We start from the raw sequence: 18,979 nt of genomic DNA on the forward strand, positions 1-18,979 counted from the left end.
TGACCAGGATCCCTCTTGCTGTCCGCTCCCCACTGCCCTGGAAGAGCTGGCATGGGGCATCACTGGGGGACCAGCAAGCTCTGCAAAATGGGCTGGCACCGTGGCCCAGGTGTGCTTAAACACTGAACCAAGGTGAGCAAGGAGCCCAATTGCCTTCAGCACCCTCCACTGTCACTGCCAAGAGATGGGCACTGCAGACCATAAGGCACGAAGAGTCACTGCTGAAAGTAACTCTGTCTCTCTATACAATAGTAACATAAAGGGAGCAGCCACAGTCTTAGCTTAACGCACCTGGCTTGCATCCCTGGATGCAATAAGGTGAGCCGGTGCTCACAGGGAAACAGTAAATGCAGTGGTAGCCTATAGCGTCAACGGCAGGAGAGTGGCCAGGGCAAGTGCCTGCTCGTTAGTCTGACCTAGAAAGCTTACGGGGCACTTATCAGCAGAGAAGGTGGTGAAAGATACAGGAAACTAGAAAAAAACTCCATGTGTCTTTGATAAAAGAAGTTCATGCCAGACTGGAGGATAGGCTAGAGGGGAAGGAAATGCTGTATAGCAAATCTAATTGGACTTCAGAGGAGCATCTCACCCAGTGCCATGCAGGAAACAATCACTTACCCTGGAGGACATGGCAATTAATAAAAGAACCACAAGGCAGTCAAAGGGGAGACAGCGTACTGTAATGCAAAAGGGAGTATCCAGCCAGGGAGAGCTCGCTAATGGGAGTTTCTAAAGGATTGGTCTTATGATCGGTTTTATTTTCAGGGTTTTTTAGGGACCAGAGCACAGCCTCTCAGAGTAGCATTTTAATGGCTTTTGCAATGCACACAGAGCTGAAGTGCATTGCTCATGAATGAGAAAATCAGAGTATTGGAGAGGAGAACTGGGTGACCTTGAGCACTGGACAACTGATTTGCAGTGAAAAGCAACAGCCCAAAAAGAGCAAAGAAGTCACTCATATAGAGATTATTAACAAAAATATTTGCTGTTACATGTCATCTCACCGGTTAGCAAAGAGGGGAGAAGAAAGTTTCTGGGTGTACTAGGCATAGGACCAATGAGGCGGTAGTTGCATCTTTTCTGGAATACTTTGTACTGTTTTGGTCCCCGTAGTACAGAGCAACCACATCTTTCTTGGACTGTGTTCAGGGAACAGCTGCAGGACAGTCAGGGGAAAAGAGGACATTTCTTACTGAGGGCCAAGACAACTTGGCTTACTTAGTGTAATAAAACGGATGCTGAGAGGAGATATAACATCTCTTCAGAAGTACTGCAGGAAGCAAACTTGGGAGAGGAAGAAAAGGACAAAGCTGGCACTTACATAAGTACAATTAAGATAAATTTAGCTTGGAAACAGCCAACCAGTCTGAGGGTTTTGGAAGTGATGACCTGGAAGAGCCTCTCAAGTTTTGTGTCCCAGTGCTTAATTGCAGAAGTAAAATTTGCCGATCATGTAAAAATGGCAAAGGAGGGATTGCAGAGTATTTACAATGAATGTTATTTGATTTATATTTTGTTTACAATTGCTTAAGTGCAGTATGCACCAGAGTAGGTATTAGCAAATGAAATCCCTTGCACATGGAGATATAAGGACAGGCCTCTGTGATAAATAGAAGAATTAAAGGTAATGCACAATTAGCACAGCATGGCAGTGAAGTCCTGTGCACTCTCTTGCGGGTATGTGCATCAAAGAGGGTGTTCATGGGCAGTGTAGTGTTAGATGACATCTGATTTTTCAAAGGCATAGCTATTGTCTCGTTTGAACAAGTATTATCTGGCTTTTTAGAGAGATCATTTAAATGTCAGTGTCTTGGGCACTCTAATAATACACACCCACCAATGCCTAATTCCAAAACTAGGTGAAGGATGAAGAGAACTATTGACCAAACGTAACTGTTATTAAATATATTTTTCTGCTTCAGTTTTACTTCAATTTTCATAAATAAATGTATTAAACTGCAGTTAACCTAAAATATTATTACAGCTTTAAACTTTTGAAATTTTAAGTATCTTGTTCTTCCCGCTCAATTATAGCTAGTAAATGTGTCAGAACAAATCAAGAGTGATTTTATATGTCATTTTGCACTAGTATTAACTTAGTCATAACTGATAAGGTTGTAGCTACTGATATGTAGTGGCAACTGGGCTTCAGAAGCTCAATTTATGTCTTTTTTTTAAAGGGCAAGAATCATACTATCACATTTAGGATCAGACACTTTGGTGGCTGTCTCACCTTTTGTTACTGACTTTAAAATAGTGGTGTCATGGATGGCCTGCCTTTTAGGATGACAACAAAACACAGACAACAAAAATTCAGTATGGGTAAAGTTATTTGTTCATTTCTTATCTGTTCCAGTAATAGTTGCCTTCAGTGGTAAAATTTGCTTGTACTTCCAGTTTGAATATTACTGCCTTCAGATTACCAGCCACCTGATTTTGTTAAATGTTTGCACTGCTAGAGAAAAGAGCTTGCTGACATTGGTAACTACAGGTTATTATCTGGAGAGACAAGGTTAAGTTACCTCTAATCTTCTTGAAAGACACTGGCCTCCATTTAGTGTTTCATTGCAAGGCATGATTTCCAGATTATGAATAATCATTGTTGCATGCTTTCCAAATTCAGCATCTTTTATTTTAAAGCCTGGTCACCAACATTGAACAGAGCAGTGGTTTGGCCATTACTGTAGGTAAGAAAAATGCAGCCTCTGACTTCCTAGTGAGTAGCCTTTTGTAGGAAAATAGGTATCTTTCAGCATCCTTAGGAGAAGTGGTAATAAATACCATTCTGATATGGATATGAAAATGAAACCTAGCAATGTGATGAATTGAAAGTATGGTAAAAGAAAAAGATATTTCAAATGTACGTCTCTATGCTTTTATTTGTCTTTAACAATAGAAATTGGAGTGTACTAAAATGCTACATAAGAAATTATAAATAATCAGTGGAAGTATACAAGCTTGAGTATTTATCACAGCATTTTTTGGAATGGAACTGACTTTTCTTTTGCCTCTTACTTACCTAACACCTTTGCTGTTACACATTGTGTTCTGAGTTTGGGGTGTATTTGCTTGATATACCTGTCACTTTGTATATAAAATGTAATATTTAGAAATTCAATGATCAGGGAAAATATTGGTGTTATTGCTTGTTACAGGGAAAAAAAGAAAGACCTTATTTCTAGATTATTGTAATTATTATTGCTAACTACAAGTGCAAGTTTATCTGTTTATCAGCTACCTGTCTGCAAACAATGCTGAATGCAATAGATGCATGTTGACTATTGTTCAAAAATAGTTATCATTGAGTTTCCTTTTCTTAATTTAAATGTTAGGATAATTTCATCACTTCTTCTTCAAGTTGTAATTTACCCTAGATTTTCCTTAGAGACCTTCCACTGTCCTACTCCCTAATGCTTACGTTTCAGTGAGAGATCCCGACTTCTTTTTGTTTCTGTACTGGACCTCTTTGAACATGCCCCATTTCACCTCTGATTTGCTTTTGCAGAATCTGCTCTGTGCCTCAGTACACCCCTTAGCCCTGTTCTTCTGCAAATTTCTAGAAGCTGCTTCTCTTTTATAGCTATGGCATCTAAATACCACAAATGGGGGTGACCACAGACAGAGTCAAACACTTTCAGCTTTTCTGTGTTAAGTTTTCCTTAGTTTGTTTCTTTCTTCCTCTTTCTCATGTTTACTTGCCCCAAGGACATGCCTGCATTTTTACCCTTCCCTCCCTCACTTCTCTCCTACTCCCATGACAAGGTCACAGTAGAGAAGGTTGCTCCTTCAAGGGAGGACCTTATTAAACCAGTAGGCCCTAAACATCAGTCTAGGATGCTGTCTGGGCTTTTCTTAACCACAACTCTTTTGTGAACCTTTCCCACACCCTGAAGTGGAGAGCGTCACCTCAGCTTTTATTAGCCATAGCTTATAGTTGGTTTGGCAGATAAACAATCTTTGACCAAATCTAATCCAATCACCCCAGAGACCTGTAGATTAGGAGAAACAGTTTAGAGAGGAGCTTACAGACATATGGAGCTGCTTCTTTTCACTGGAGAGAGCTGCCTGTGTGTTGTGCCCATCCTGTGGCAATTATTGCCTCTCCCAGGCATCATGCCTCATAGATGACAAGCACCAAGCTGACAAAAGACTGGCCTACAGTGAGAAAGTATGTAAGAAATGAAGAATCACAGAAATGTTAGAAAGTGCTTCTTGCTTTTAATTTGAGGACCAGGCAGTAATTCAGCATGGCTGGGAGGACTAACATGTTTGCCATATTTGTGGTACAGCAAAGTGAGTCATGGACAACATGCTTCTCAAACTGGCGAGCTTCCCAGCCTCATCCCTGGTGTGTCTTCCTGATGCCTCCCTGTTCCTACTGCCCCTGCCAAACCCCATGGCTTGAGCCCAGCAGAGCCTGTGCTGCTGCAGGTCACTGACCCCCAGGCTGCAAACCATCTTCTTCAGCAACCAGTGCTATTGGGCTCTGCAGTCTCATATATACTTGATAGCAGTGATTTTGCCTCATGATCTCTACTCCTGAAAGCCCTAGGTGAAACAAAGAGTATTCCCCATGACTCTGTGTCACTTAATGGAGATGACTGGTGCGAGACAGGCTATAGACTAAGTCAGTCTGTGAAGGAGAGAGTAGTTTATCTTTGTCTGAAACAGAGCCAAGAACAATATATCCATGTCCTTACATATCTAACTCTAAGGACTGACTCAGGATTTGTCTTGCTGAAGTGTAATTTTGGAAGTTGAGGTATGGAAGTCGATTTTCTTCAATAAAATAAAAGTGATGGCTAGCCCTGTTGTTTTTCCTGTATTTTTGCTGCTTGTAGAACAGTTAATGCAATACTTTGCCGAAGTCTCATGTGATGTTGTTATGTTACCATGACACACATACGAAAATAAAAGCACTGTTGTCAGGGTGATGTAGCCAGATTATTACCACCCTGTTTTTCCAGTTTTCAGCTAAAAAACATGTAATATTTTTTTATGTTTTAACTAAAAGTTTTAATGTCATTTTAAGTAATGAAGAAAATAGCCAAGTGATCACATGCAAATTCACATAAACAAGGTAGTATGAATTGAACAGATAGCACTGAAAATAGGTTTGTCCTTCAGGTTCTACTAGGGACAATGGTGAGAATGGAGGAGAGGATTTTGTAATGATGAGAACCACTTTGATATTATTACTTGAAATAGCTGCAAGCAGAAGCCATAGATAATAATAATCTTCAAACTGTAGAGGTTGAAAGCTCCAAGAAGCCAAGAATGACTGCAGCTGCCTTGAGTAATGGTGGAACAAAGCCATATAGTTGTGAATAGTTTATGCAGATGAAATATAATCAGAGTCAAAATGTGCAGTCATCAGGTTTGAGATCCAAGAAGCAGGTGGTACACATGTCTTTCTCAGGGTTTTGGAGGGGTTCCCTGGCATCAACCATCTCAAAGAATCATAGACTAAAGATACGGTTTTGATATCTACAATTAGATAACACAAGGGGACCGTCACTTCAAACACAAAATTATTCCTTGCCTACAGTCTTCTCCAGACATTCAATGAGGCAGATTGTTTCTGTTTTAAAATAATGCCTCAGAACTCAATGCCACTTTTTTTGGAAGTGCTAAATGGAAGCTAATGACAGAGAGGAAATTATTTCCAAGTTTTGCAACTGGCAACCATTACCAGAGGATCCATGAGCTTTTCAAATCCATTTTTATGTACTTTAAATCGTGACTTGTCAAGAACTGGGCAACCAAATGTGTAGAGAATGTGGCCAAGGTAGCCCACTGCTCCTGTATTATTTATGACCTGATCATAGCATTTGCAAATCTCTTTACTGTTTATAAAAAAAACTGCATTAAAAATTTCACCAATAATGTTTTGCTTCTGTATTCCTAGAAGAAAATGACTACTTCAATTATTAATTTTTTAATAGCCCTGCAGTTTCAGTGGTCATCTAGGGACACTACAGTGTGATAGCGTTTCTTAACTTCTACTAAGCTTAAGTACTGAATAAATCACTAAAGTTTTGCTTCCTGAAATTTGAGAGGAAATAACATTTTAAGGAAGAAGAAACAGTAACAATATTGAATAAACAATTTTGTGACTTTTGAGACACCTGACTATTTTTCTATAGCAAATGAAAACATTAAATTACCACATATATTGAGTCTGGATCTGAAAGCGTCTCTGTTCCTTCTTGACCAAAGGAGAATTTTACTGACTAATTAGCATAATATGTGATCAATTTTCTCTTTTCCATTCCTAAGAAATAATTGAATATATGCATATATGTACAGTCCAATGCAGCATGGACTCTAGAGAGCATCAGCTGAGCAGCTACCCTTCCATTTTCACTTTCAGTTGCCAACTTAAAAAACCGTACAGCAGATACTGAGTCAGTGTAAATGGTGAGCCCAGGCATTAGTCCATCTTCTTTAAATCCTTTCATTATAAATTCTGTTATTAGAAATTAAAAACTTGATATGCTGTCACTTCAGTCCACTTTCCTTACCTGCCTATTCATGCTGTTCATTAGCTATTCACTGCATGTGTGTGTTTATTAACCATTCTGTAATCCTGCCTTTTTTTCCATTTTTCATGGTTTAATTATTCCAGCTGGAAATTAGTAAAGCTGCCAAAAGATTAAAGAAATGGCTTCTTCATTATTTAAGTAATGATTGCCCATCACTGGTCAGACATGTGGATTGGGATTCGGGTGACCACATATCAATATATACAATTTTGACATCTGTGTCTAAGCTAGTCCTCACAGGCTCACTTTATAGACAACGGAGAGAAAAAAGCGTTTTTAGGATGCAATGTCATCCCAAATTAAGCTTCTAAAATAGATGAGATAATTTGCACCCTAAAATTGCTACTTTTAGTTGACTGTAAATGGAAACAAGAGCGACTAGCTCAGATGTTTGCTTTGTAGATGTCCAAAGGTAGATGAGATGAATCCCATCCCTCTGCTCAAATTAATCATAAATGCCCAGAGGTTTTGTGCGATGACACTTCTAATGTGAATGTACTGTGCCTGCATTTTTTGATGTAAAGGACATAGTGCCATTCAATGCTCTGCACAGATGATCAAGTCCTGTTCAACACAAGCACCAAAAGCAGTACAGTCATGTCAGGACTACATTTCAAATGGATTAGATTACCCTGCTTTTCACCTTGGCTAAGTAGTACCGGGGTATTAGCATGTCCACAGTCTTTCCAGAACGGATCAGTTTTGGGGACATCATTAATACTCCAATTGTAGACATACAGAATTGGTGTTTAATGTTTATGTTGGAAGATAAATGTAATGGCCTTGACCAGATTAGGTCCTGCTATGCAAAGCAGTGTATATCATATTACAAATAATAATAATACCTATTCTTGCCCCAGCAAGCTCACAAGGAGCTAGTTTATAAACAATGAAAATGGAGGAACCTGAATGGAAGTAGTATTATTTAGGAATGACACATGGCAATGACCTCTTGCATTAAAGAGGGTTGAAAAAGGTGACAGATGTTGAATGCTGAAACATACTTTAGATTCTGCAGTTAATTTAGGACATTGCCTTAATGATGATTTTTACTGTGGGTTTTTCCCCTTAGGATGATTTCCAACATGCAGCCTCAGAAACCAACTGGGAGTCAGTCACAAGCTCTGTCTCAGTAAGTAATTTGTTACTATTTTGCCCATGGATGGGTTGATAGGATGGCTTGAATCCAACTCACTGAAATGGCACCTGCACAGAGGAACCATATATTCACCTTTGGCAGAGGATGAAATAAGTGTTTATCCAACCCATACTGGAGTCAACCAGTGTGTTTTTAAGGATAAAAGTTTCAGGATATGCCATCAGCTGTTGTAACCACATGAGACAGCCATTGGGAAACTTTTCTTGCTTTCAAACTCATCCTGCCAAGATGAAAATACAAGATATAAACTCCTTACAATCTTCAGTTGTAAAATATCTTGACATAAATAGAAGACTATACTTAAAACAGGCTGGCAGGAAAATGGATCTAGCTTTTCATTATCAATACTGAGATTTTTTTTAAGTGTTTGTAATAAAATCTTCTCTCTGAAGTCTCCATATTCAGCAGTGAAATGTGACAGGGAAAAAAAATAAGGAAAACAAGTAATCCAGTATAAAATTCAATTTTTCTCTTCATTATATTTGATTTGTATCATTGGCCAAAAATCCGTCCCCTCTTTCATTTCCCAAGTTAAATGCTGGGGAGTGGCAATGTAGCATCAGAATTTGTAATATGGGCAGTCCTCTTCTGTGCACTCTGCTGGCTGGTCAGCACCATGCCACAGCTCTTGTAAACTCTTAAAACACATGAGATGAGGACAAGTGCTCAAAGCAGACTTGAGACCAGTCTTTGGAGCATTCATGGAAGAGGGTTCAGTGATGGCGTATTTGTTAAAGTAGCTACCAGGAGTTGCCAGTGGAGGAGCAGTAAATAAAATACACGTAAATTCTACTGATTAGTGTCCAAGCCAGGCAGTGAGAGAAAATTCTGTATTGCCAAAATTGGAAGAAGTTAAGCCAATCTCACTCGTGTTTGCCTCTGAGTTTGCAAATGACACTTTTCCTTCATGATACAATGCATTGGTAGCCTTGAACTAATTGTGCTGGAAGTCCTGAGTAGTAATGTTAGCAGGGCTGAAATCCACTGGATGTGCCAAGCAGGAGATGCTAAAACACTGTTTTACTGAAAGACATAAACTCATTTTTCATTCTAATATGGTGTTGCAAAAAAAAAAATCTATGTGATAGAATATTTTGTTTAAAAATATGGTAGGCTGATGTTTAAAAGTGTAAGCCTAGGGCTCCCTCATCAGGTAACTATGAAAATGAGATCTAGTATGTGGTAAACGCCATGTTAGTTATCCTCCTTAACATTTTAAGATACACAATACACCAAACAATAATCCAGTATTCTTTTTGTACTGAAAAAAAAAAGTTTATTTATCTTTCACATCTATTTGTTTCTGAAAAGTTGTTGTTAATGTGTTACAGGTAGGGAAGTTCAGTACAAATATTACAGGTAGCAAGCTGATGCCCAAGGTCACATGGAGACCTACAGCTAAACCAGAAGGAGAACCCCAGTTTCATTGGGTTTTGCCATACTATCCCCTGTCTAATAAAACATACCTTCTTCCACCGGGCATGCATTGCACCCACTAGCCCTCTCTTATCCTGAGGGAAAATAAGGTGGAGAGGTTGAGTAATTTTTCCCAAAGGCACCAAGGAAAAAGTCTGAGGACATTCAAATTCTTCAGGAGAGAAAGGTTCAGGGATCCTGCTATGGTCCTGAGGGACGGAAGGACAAACTCAGACCTGTCAGTTGCCGACAAGCTGGCATACTGATACTCAGTTCTGCTGATACTCAGTTAACATGGCAGATCTAAGTTTTGCCCCTCAAACCCACAGGCAACCCAAAGATTCATTTTAGGATCTGGATACATTACAACTCAGAATGAAAATTTGAGAGTGAGCAAATTCTTTCTTCCATGGCTGAGGTCATATCACAGAATCATATTTTGGGTTTTTTTTTCTCAGAAAGCAAAGACCAATACTTCTGCCCTTAACCCAGCATGACAAACCCAGAAAAAAAGGAAACAAAATTCACACCTTATTAGGTTAGTTTCCATTAGTTGTGAAGTAATGTTATGACCAACAGACAACTGTGATGCACATTGAACTCCCTGTCAGCTTCACAATACAGCTAGAAAATAGAAAAGAACAGGGGAACAGAAATTAAGGGTAAGAGCACTGACAAAAAAAAGATACTTTGTATCCCATGAAATGAAAAATGCGTTCAGAGCTTTTAAGAAACGTAGAAGAGGTACATAACATGGAAGATCTTTGCTCTTCATTGCTTCTTGCATTTCACTCTTCCTCTTGCCCTCTCTTTGGATGCAATCTCAGAAGCCAGATTACGACAAGCGCAAGATCTTCCAAAGCTAGCGCCTTGTTCCTGGCAGGTCAAAAGAGAAGCAGTTGGGTTGGCAGGCTTTGAAGTTGCTTTTGGGCCTGTCACATGATGTCCCTGCCAGCAGGTTATCTGAGCTGTTGAAATAATTCCTCCTGACTTGGCTGTCACTGAGAAAAAGTTAAGCTTTCTTCTGTGTGTGAACGAGGTTGCACAAATCTCTTGAGTAGGAACTTTTATATGAAAAGAAAATGGGGAATCCCTGCTGCTTGTATGAGTTTGAAATGCCCCGCAAATTCACAACCTGACCTGTAGTTCTGTAATGAAATGCACAGTTGAACACATGAAGAAAAATTTTGCATCATCTAAGCCACACACCTATGGCCTGATTTTTATGCTGATGTTTCTTCAGCATCCTTGCACCATCTCCCTCACTTTTGAAAGGCAGTTGGGGACTGACATTTCCCTGTTGGGCTGCAGTCACAGATGACTCCTCAGTAAGCAAGTAGCATTTGGGTGCATTTTTCTTTTGTAACCTCGAAGACTGTGTTAGCACACTGCACAATACCCACCCGCAGCACAGTCTGTCCTGCAGCATTGTTTTAGATAACAATGCTGTGTTCATTTTACTGGTGTGAGCTTTTCAACTCCTGCCGCTCCCACCTCTCTGATGGTCTCTATACCAAGCCACTTAGAAGTCAGGAGAGATGCTTTGAGGTACGCCTTCTCTTTTAGTGGGTCATGAATTTTTACAGCCATCTGCACTTTGTCTCATTTAGCACTGCATTGTAGAGGCATTGCAGTTACAAGTGCACCCTCTGAAGCTTCTTGTGCTGTTCATTATAAGCAATGAAGCACAGCTATGCTTTCTTCACCGCACTATTGTAATGTTTTCTATTTCTCCTCTTTCTTGTTTTGAATAATTTGGACCGTTAATACTTTCAGCAAACATATGCAGTAAAATATCAAGGATTGTTACTTTTGTGATATAACTTACTGTTAAAGACAACTGTTTTATTTTAGAAGACATATATGCTTTAAAACTATTTTGGTAAGCATTGAAGGACACAATCCTGCAAACAAGTGAGTAACTTTACTCAAATCAGTTGACCTTCCCATTACTACCCAACCAAGTGAAGTTAATCCAAAGATTAATAGTTTAACATATGCATTTACTTGGGAGATGAGGCAAAAAAATTATTTTGGGGAGCCATTAATTTTAAATGGCATATTTCTGCTACATTACTTCAGAGCTGGGTTTCATGAGAAAAGAGGATTTCTAGGGTTTTTCCTCCAATGTTTTAAATTCTAAGACCAAAATCCAAACAACTCTTGTGCTATATTATGCTTCTCATTGGACAAAATCAGGTATTTTGATTGTGGTCCTTTATAAAGTAACAGATCTGCATTAATAGTTTTTCTTGCACATATTTTACACATAATATTAGCCTTTGTGCTTGGACAAGGGAAAAATTGTGATTCTAAATAATTATTATTAAAAATGTTTAAAGTCCTCTCCAGTAAAAATGAAATTTTTACAATCTTTCTGTCAAAGTCCAGTTGTGCCACAAGTTCAGTGGGAACCATATACGCTCAGAGAATGGTACCTGGCCCTTCCTGGTGGGAAATAATATTCCCTTTGATATTATGATATAACTGTGAGGATATCACTATGTCAGTAATCCCAATATTCATTGTTACCTTGCTGAGATCCAAATATCACATTTTTTCTTGTTTGCTTAGTAACTTGTATTTTTGGTAAAAGAGCGGGACAATTGGCATTTATCGGTGTTTCACAATACATTGAATTCCTGAGAATAAATGGCCATCTTTTCAAGTCTTTAACCAAGCCAAATTTGTTGTCCAAATTGACAGGGAAAGAAAGACAGTCTAGTGGACTTGTTGCCTTTGTCTTTCTCTGCTGTGGTTTCTGATCTGCCTATTATGGATTTACCAGCAGAGCTGGCAGAACTGTGAAGGCACCAGCCCAGCACTACAAGGCACCTCTGTTCTATGGTCATGCCCATCACAGTCATTTCAAAAGACATTTCCATTACAACTTTGTATATGTGCACACCATCATCCCCTTTGAGGAGTGGGTGTGCATGTTGACAGTCCAGCAGTGGCAGTGCTTCCACTCCCTGCACCTCCTCCAGGATTTGCTTGGGAAGTCCTTGGTGTTTCTTCTCCTTTCAAAAAGAAAACACAGGCATAACAAAGCCTGGCCCAGCTAAGGACTTCAAAAGATGGCCCAAAGTAGCTGTTTCAGTCAATAATGAGACAAGTTTCTCAGTAACTGTTTTCAGTTGTTCTAAGTGGTGCTGTAACTTATTCCAAGTACACTGAGATGTATGTCACTCTTAGGGGGTATCCTATCCCTCTCCATCAGTGACTGACCCTACGCTCACAGCGGAAGCACTGGATCAGACCATTGCTGCATTTGACACAGTGGAGGATCTGCTCAAACACTTTAACCCGGACTCCTGGCAAGAAGATCTTGAGAATTTGTACACAGACAGTGGCCACCATTATCGAGGCAGGAGCTACCATGACAGGAAGTCCAAAGGTAGGAAAAGACACTATATACATACTTGGGGGCAAGACCAGGATATTCCTTCACTCCTCATAGAAATGTCCATTGGTCAGGTATTAGATTCTGGTGCCCGTGTTCCTGTTGGAGTCACAGGGCAAGGTACCACCTATTAAAACCAGGGATAAGTCATTTAATCCTTAACCATTTTCTGACTGAGTAGAATCTCGCCTGAGAAATCAGACTGAAAACTGCCCATCGTCATGATGAATTCACAAATAAAAACATAGGCCCATGTGTAAAGGACAGATGGTTCTCAGCTTCACTCTCTTAAAGCCCTTGCTTTGTGTGTAAGGCATGGGGCTCCTAATTACCTGCACTATCATCCTCCTTTAAATACCCTGCTTAGGGATTGTTCTCTGTTGAGTGAGGAATAATCACTTTTATCACATTGTGCTTAGGGAAGCATCTGGTGCAGACACCTGTATGTGCAGCTGGTTTTTTAGGATGTGAACATCTCACTTTTTCATTATGTTGGTGGGGAACATTATTATGGTTTAACATCATTGTCTGTAACTGAGCAAAGCACATATTTCTGGGTTATGTTTCTTGTTTCCTTCTGTTAGTTCAAATAATCCACCAAATGGTAAAGCAAAGGGATGTTAAGTTAGCAGTACAAACCCATAATGATAAAGAAACACTTTTAAAAGAGACAGTCATGCTCTGGGGTAACCATGCACTGAAGGGCCTGATAAAATTGCCCTTTGTGTGCAAGTACAGATCTAGGAGGTGTGTTGGGGTTCTCCAGGATGACAGTTGCTGTAGTTTTCACAGAAGATCTGAAGTGAAATATTTTATTTGAGTTGTCTTGCTCATATTGTCTTCCATTTCCAACTTATGTATTCATGTGCATTCTTCTTTATAACTTTAAAATCGTAATGCCCAAATCATAGTTCTGATTCTGTGCAATCTACCATTTATTTGCATCTCAAATCCCATCCCCCCTATGTTAAGCATGAGAGAGAGGATTTTAATTCTGTGTTTGTAACTTACTTGCTATCAAATGATGAGGCTTTGATTTTAAAAAGGATATATAGGCTGCATCTGTATGAGGGCAAATAGTGTCAAGGAGTGTTCCCAGGCCCTGAAATCCAATCACCATATTGCTAAATTGTCAGCCTGGTCTCTGCTTAGTTTTGGCCTAAGCCAAGTGTCTTTCTCCCAGGTCATTGCTGGGCGTGAACCAGGAGTTGTCAGAGGCCAGCTGCCATTCCTGGTGGGTAGTTTACATGTGGCCACCTTGTCTTGCAGAGTAAGAGATAAATGGTAGGGATGTGGGCTGTCCCATGGCTGTTGACCTTTGTGCAGGAGAATAACCTCAGGCACATACAATGTATTAGCAAATGCGCAGCCAACTTGGCATACAGTTTCCAAGATATGTTGGCCGTCTCTGGTTTTGGGCTCAGCACTTCAAAGGCATCTGCGATAAAGCCCTGAGCACCCACTCAGTGAAAACTGAACCCCTTTTCTTTGTTCCCTTTTGGCACATCAGAAATTTCAGGCAACCACAACAGCCCGTGTTTTGTGAAAAACATCACCTAACTGCCACTGCGTCACTTCTGAGATCAGTTTGATCTCATTTAGGGGTCTGTGAAATGTGATCTGTGTCCCCCTTATTCCCAGGCTGGATTAGGCACCAATAGACATGTATACAAAAGAAATAAAGGGTCTGTTTTGATTTTAATAGAAGCTGATTAGAAACCTGGATCCTGTACTGGTTCTGCTTTCCAGTTTTGATTTGACTCTCAGATCATACTTGGCCTAGTACCCCATATATTTAAATGACCACATATATATAAAATAGCATTTGCTTCTTTATTGATGCTGATCATGTAGGCTAGAGGTATCAGTCTGATCTGGTAGTGCTTAGAAAATTCAGATGCATAAAGGTTTCTCCATTTCGTGTAAATGTAATTCAGCTTCTTGTGTAACAAAACACTATAAAAAAACATAAAGAGTTTTCCCATTATTATTTTAACACTTGATTTATTTTAATAGGATTTTTTTGTTGTTCTGGTTACAGGAATAAGAAAAAAAGTTTTATAACAGTTTTTCTTTTGTCTTCAAACTAAAGGCCAAATTCCCTGACTGTTAGCAGCCCTCTGGACAAAAGTACCTCACCACAATCAAATCCTTAAAAAAATTCAGTTAAGAATTTTTATTTAGTCCTAAACTTCTGACAAGATTAAAGGCTTGTTCTTGGATGATGTCAGGAGTAGGGAATAACTTTAACAAGTACTTAAATTAGAAATGCTTGGTGGGTTTTAAACACAGACTCTGTGGATCTCTGAAGAATGTTTAGAGGCACTGGGATGACCTTGTAGTGAAGAGAGCAATAGATTATATCATCATTTATTTCAGATATATATCTGTTTCTGCTTCCAGCTTGGGTTTTATTTTTTATCCTTAGTTAGAACAGCCCTGAGGCAGATAAGAACAATTTGATGTAATCTCTGCCTATCTTTCACAGCATTTTCAGAACATGTCATATAAATGGTATAAATGAATCACTAATGATTTCGCTCCTATCCAACTCTTTGCCCATACCAAATTGTGCCACAAAATTGAGCTTAAGAGGCAGTGTTGCTGAATACCAATTCTGATAACAGGGATATGTGATAAATGATATTTAAATGGTATGTTTTCTTAATTTGACAATCAATAATCTACAAAGATAAGGATCGGGGTCAAGGAAATAAGAAGTACAGTATTATAGCATAGCTGAAACTCACAGAATCACAGAATAGATGAAGTGGGAAGGCTTCTCAGGAGTTTGTCTAGTCCAACCCCCCTGCTCAAGGCAGGGTCACCAACAGCAGGTTGCTTGGGACCATGTCCAGTCAGGTTTTGAATATCTCCAAGGATGGAGACTGCACAACCTCTCTGGACAACCTGTGTTTGACCACGTCCTGGACAAACAAAAAAAAAGTTGTTTTTTTTTTTTAATGTTTAAGTAGGTTTTCCTATGTTACAATTTGAGTCCAGTACCTCTTGTCCTTTCAACAAAGACTCTGGCTCCACCTTCTTTACTCCCTCCCATCATGTATTTATACACATCAATATACATTTATACAGATCAATCCCTCCCTGGATACCTCCTGCAAGAACCTTAAAGATGAAGAGTGTGTTCAATTAAATCTATATGTATGATAACTCCATTCCATCTACAAAATCTGATCTCACACCTCAACAACACTGATGCAACTCATTGAGTTAAATGCATTTCTATTTTCACTATTGAAGTGAGATACTGGTATGAGGTGTGTCTCACTAATAACCACACAAAGTTTGAAATTTAATTCTACATAGGTTTAGTGAGGTTTGCTGTTAACCACTCCAGTAAAAGTTAACTATAGAATTGCAGTGAAACCCGGACTGGCAGAAAAGGGCAGAACAGAAGGGGGAAGACACGCGTTCACATTTTCAAAATCCTTAAATGAGAGGCCTTGTATAAAGTATAAACTGCAGTGTACACCTCCTACATGGAAATATGACAAGTAGATGTTTCAAATAACCTTTGCAGCAGTTGTAAATATACTCAAAAAAGTTTGCTAGCCATTGCTGCATTTTAGAAACTCTGAAAGTATGAATATTCAGCCTTAAGCTTATCCTAGACTCTTAGGAAAAAAAGCAGGTCATACCAAATAAAGTATATCCTTTAAAAGAATTCCTTTTGCATTGCTGTAATATGTTGTAGTGTCATAATAATTTGGCTATTACAAATATAAAACATCTCTAAAAGGATATCACTGGTTATTGGGTTATTTAATACTGTTCTTAGCAAGAACACAGGTAGATATAAAAAAGAAAACAGCCATACTCTACAATTATGTTGAACTTCTACACAAATAGGTTTCTCTCTAAAAGAATAATAAGAAGCTTCCAGATGTGTTTGAAGGACACCTCGTCATCCTACAGTTTAAATTTTTGAAAGCATCAATGTATCTGCTTGATAATATTAGAAGAGCTCCTCAGAGATACTGTTGTAAACAGTTCCAATCATCAGTTAAACATTAGCTTTTCCCACATGCTTGTTTGCATTTATCTTTTGTTGTTCACTCTAAAGTTTTACATCCTATTGAAAAAGGCTTTATAATTTTAAAAAGACCTCTGCCTGTGAATTGGCTTGTGTACAAATGAAGAAAGGAGGAAGAAAAAGTTCACTGTTTCTCATCATAGAAGTAGATCCAAATGTCTAGGGGATGGTACCTACAGAAAGGGGTCATCTTTGAAAAGGAATGGGTTTTGGGTTTGGGGGTTTTTTTGTACACATGTAGATTGATACATTCTGGTAATTAACAAGACTACACATGCCTCTGAGCTCATTTTCTTTTTTGGAAATGGTATGCAAGAAGCCTTTGGCTATCAGAAGAAATTAATCAGGTGGGTCATTCTTGCAATAACATCTGTCTGCAATGACAGCTTTACAAGTTAAATAAATAAACACTTGCTGGCATAGCCACACTGCTCTCTAGGAAAGTAGCGAGATGAGACCACAAGTCTTCATGGAATGTTTCTGCTATTGCCAAACAGGTTTCCAAGATCAGGCAAGTTTTGCCATGTCCTTAACAATAGTTTTTAATTGTCACTACTTACAATGGTCTAGCAAGAAGTTAAAATTTTAACTCGGGAATGTAATTTCTCAGGGGTTTGCAAACAGTGGCAAATAAATTACTGCAAATGTCCATGTACTCTTCCTTGAAAGGTCCTGGGATGGCTGCCAGCAAGTTTCAGTATACCAGACAGGGAGGGAGTGCAGGCATCACAAATGCTGAATGCCTGTTCATTCATGGCAAATGTGAATATTCCAAGTATATGGAATACCTTCTCAAATAGCTGCTAATTTAAAGTATTCCCTGTGCGTAAAAAACAGGGTATTTCTTCCACCCTTCTTTAGTTCGGAACCAAGTTGCCTGTTGCATGCAAACTACACACATTCATTCATTTCACAGTCTAATTCAGATCTATATCCGTACTCTTCCCCCTCTGTGACAAATGAGATTTTCCCTCATGCTTTATGTGACATTATTGTCGGTCACTGCAGTGAAAGCTTTTCTTATTAAACCCTTCTTTAAAATGCTAGTGAAACTTGCAGCATATTATTTATCACTGGAATAAGCTGTTCAATTCCACTGATTTCAATGAAGCTATGTCCATTTATGACACTGATAGTTTGGCCTGCTTTTACTACTTGACCCATACCACAGCTGATAATTGGTTTGCTAGTCTATAATAACCCTATATATTGTGAACCTTGTTTCATGCGGACAGTTATAATCCCACTGAAATTCTGATCTCTCATTCCTCTAAAATAATAGTTCCTGTATTGAGGAGGTTTGTCTTGGCATTGTGATTCTGTAGTAAATCCAAATTGCAGCATCTTCTCTGCAGCTCCCATGAGAAAGACTTGGACAGCTCCCAAAGCTTTCAGGTGTATTTAACAAAGTGCTTATTGTGGTATCATTAAGCATGTGCAGTGGAATAGTGAAAACCATCAACCATGTGGGTTGAAGTCTAAAAGCCACAGGGTTTGGTTAACATTTGGTATGGAGAAGAATAATTTCATCAGTGTCAGTGCATTTAGGTGATTTAACCAGTGGGAGATGTGACTTTGTCATATGTTTGGGACTGCATTTTCCAACTCAAGTTCAACCACACCATAGCTTCAGTCAGCTACAGCACTGCTCTGAATCTTTGACTGCTTGTACAGTACCGCTACTCTACCTGACACAGCCCTGGCACACACCTTTCTGCTAGTGGGGCGTGTATCCTGGGGAGATAGGTTTCAGTACATTCATAAGTCTCTCAGAAATTCCATGCTCTATACGAGGAATTTTTTTAAAGCCAAGAGTCAAAATTAAAACAGCAGCACAACATCTTTGTTAAAAACTGTAAGCCACACATGAAAGGGATGAGAGTCAAACTAGAACTGAGCTCTGGATCCCCACTTGACACTCGATACTCCAACCACACTGCAGTTCCATTCCTTGCTGATGCACAAAATATGAACAGGGGCAAGCGAACAAGTGCAGGCCCCTTTCATGAGTACATCTCTTTAGCTGCCAAAAAGAGCACAAGAGTTAGAAATTTTAGCAGAATTGGCACCGGTTTGCATGCCTTTGGCAGGAGGCTCAAGGAGATGCAGATTTGTGCTTGACATCCAGGGGAGGATGGTCAGTGGCTCAGAAGTCTCTGCACACATTCCCTGCATAATGTGGGCAAGTCCCTTCAGTGAGAGAGTTATGTTAACATCTCTGAGGATCTAAGCTTTATAGTTTGTCTACATACAGATGATTCTTAATGTGGCCTGTCATCAGCATAGTCTGGTGCTGAGTGTCTTGCTGAAATCTGGTTCCACACATCCACATTGCCTTCATAACAGACAAAAATCAAACTTTTAAACCTTATCTGTCCATATGGATAGTGATGTCAATACCC

At 39.2% G+C, this 18,979-nt stretch overlaps 1 protein-coding gene across 1 annotated transcript in view; it reads left to right on the forward strand.

Annotated features, from left to right (window-relative positions):
* The window catches only part of PDGFD (platelet derived growth factor D), a 144,259-nt gene that overhangs the window by 105,070 nt on the left and 20,210 nt on the right, over positions 1-18,979 (forward strand). Inside the window, exons 4-5 of the mRNA XM_010562116.1 lie at positions 7,618-7,677; positions 12,316-12,517. Of these exons, the coding sequence (XP_010560418.1) occupies positions 7,618-7,677; positions 12,316-12,517 (262 nt within the window). The remainder of the gene's footprint in view (positions 1-7,617; positions 7,678-12,315; positions 12,518-18,979) is intronic.

Source organism: Haliaeetus leucocephalus, unplaced genomic scaffold, assembly GCF_000737465.1.
Source record: "Haliaeetus leucocephalus isolate CR32 unplaced genomic scaffold, Haliaeetus_leucocephalus-4.0 Scaffold155, whole genome shotgun sequence".
Classification (NCBI taxonomy): Eukaryota; Metazoa; Chordata; class Aves; order Accipitriformes; family Accipitridae; genus Haliaeetus; species Haliaeetus leucocephalus.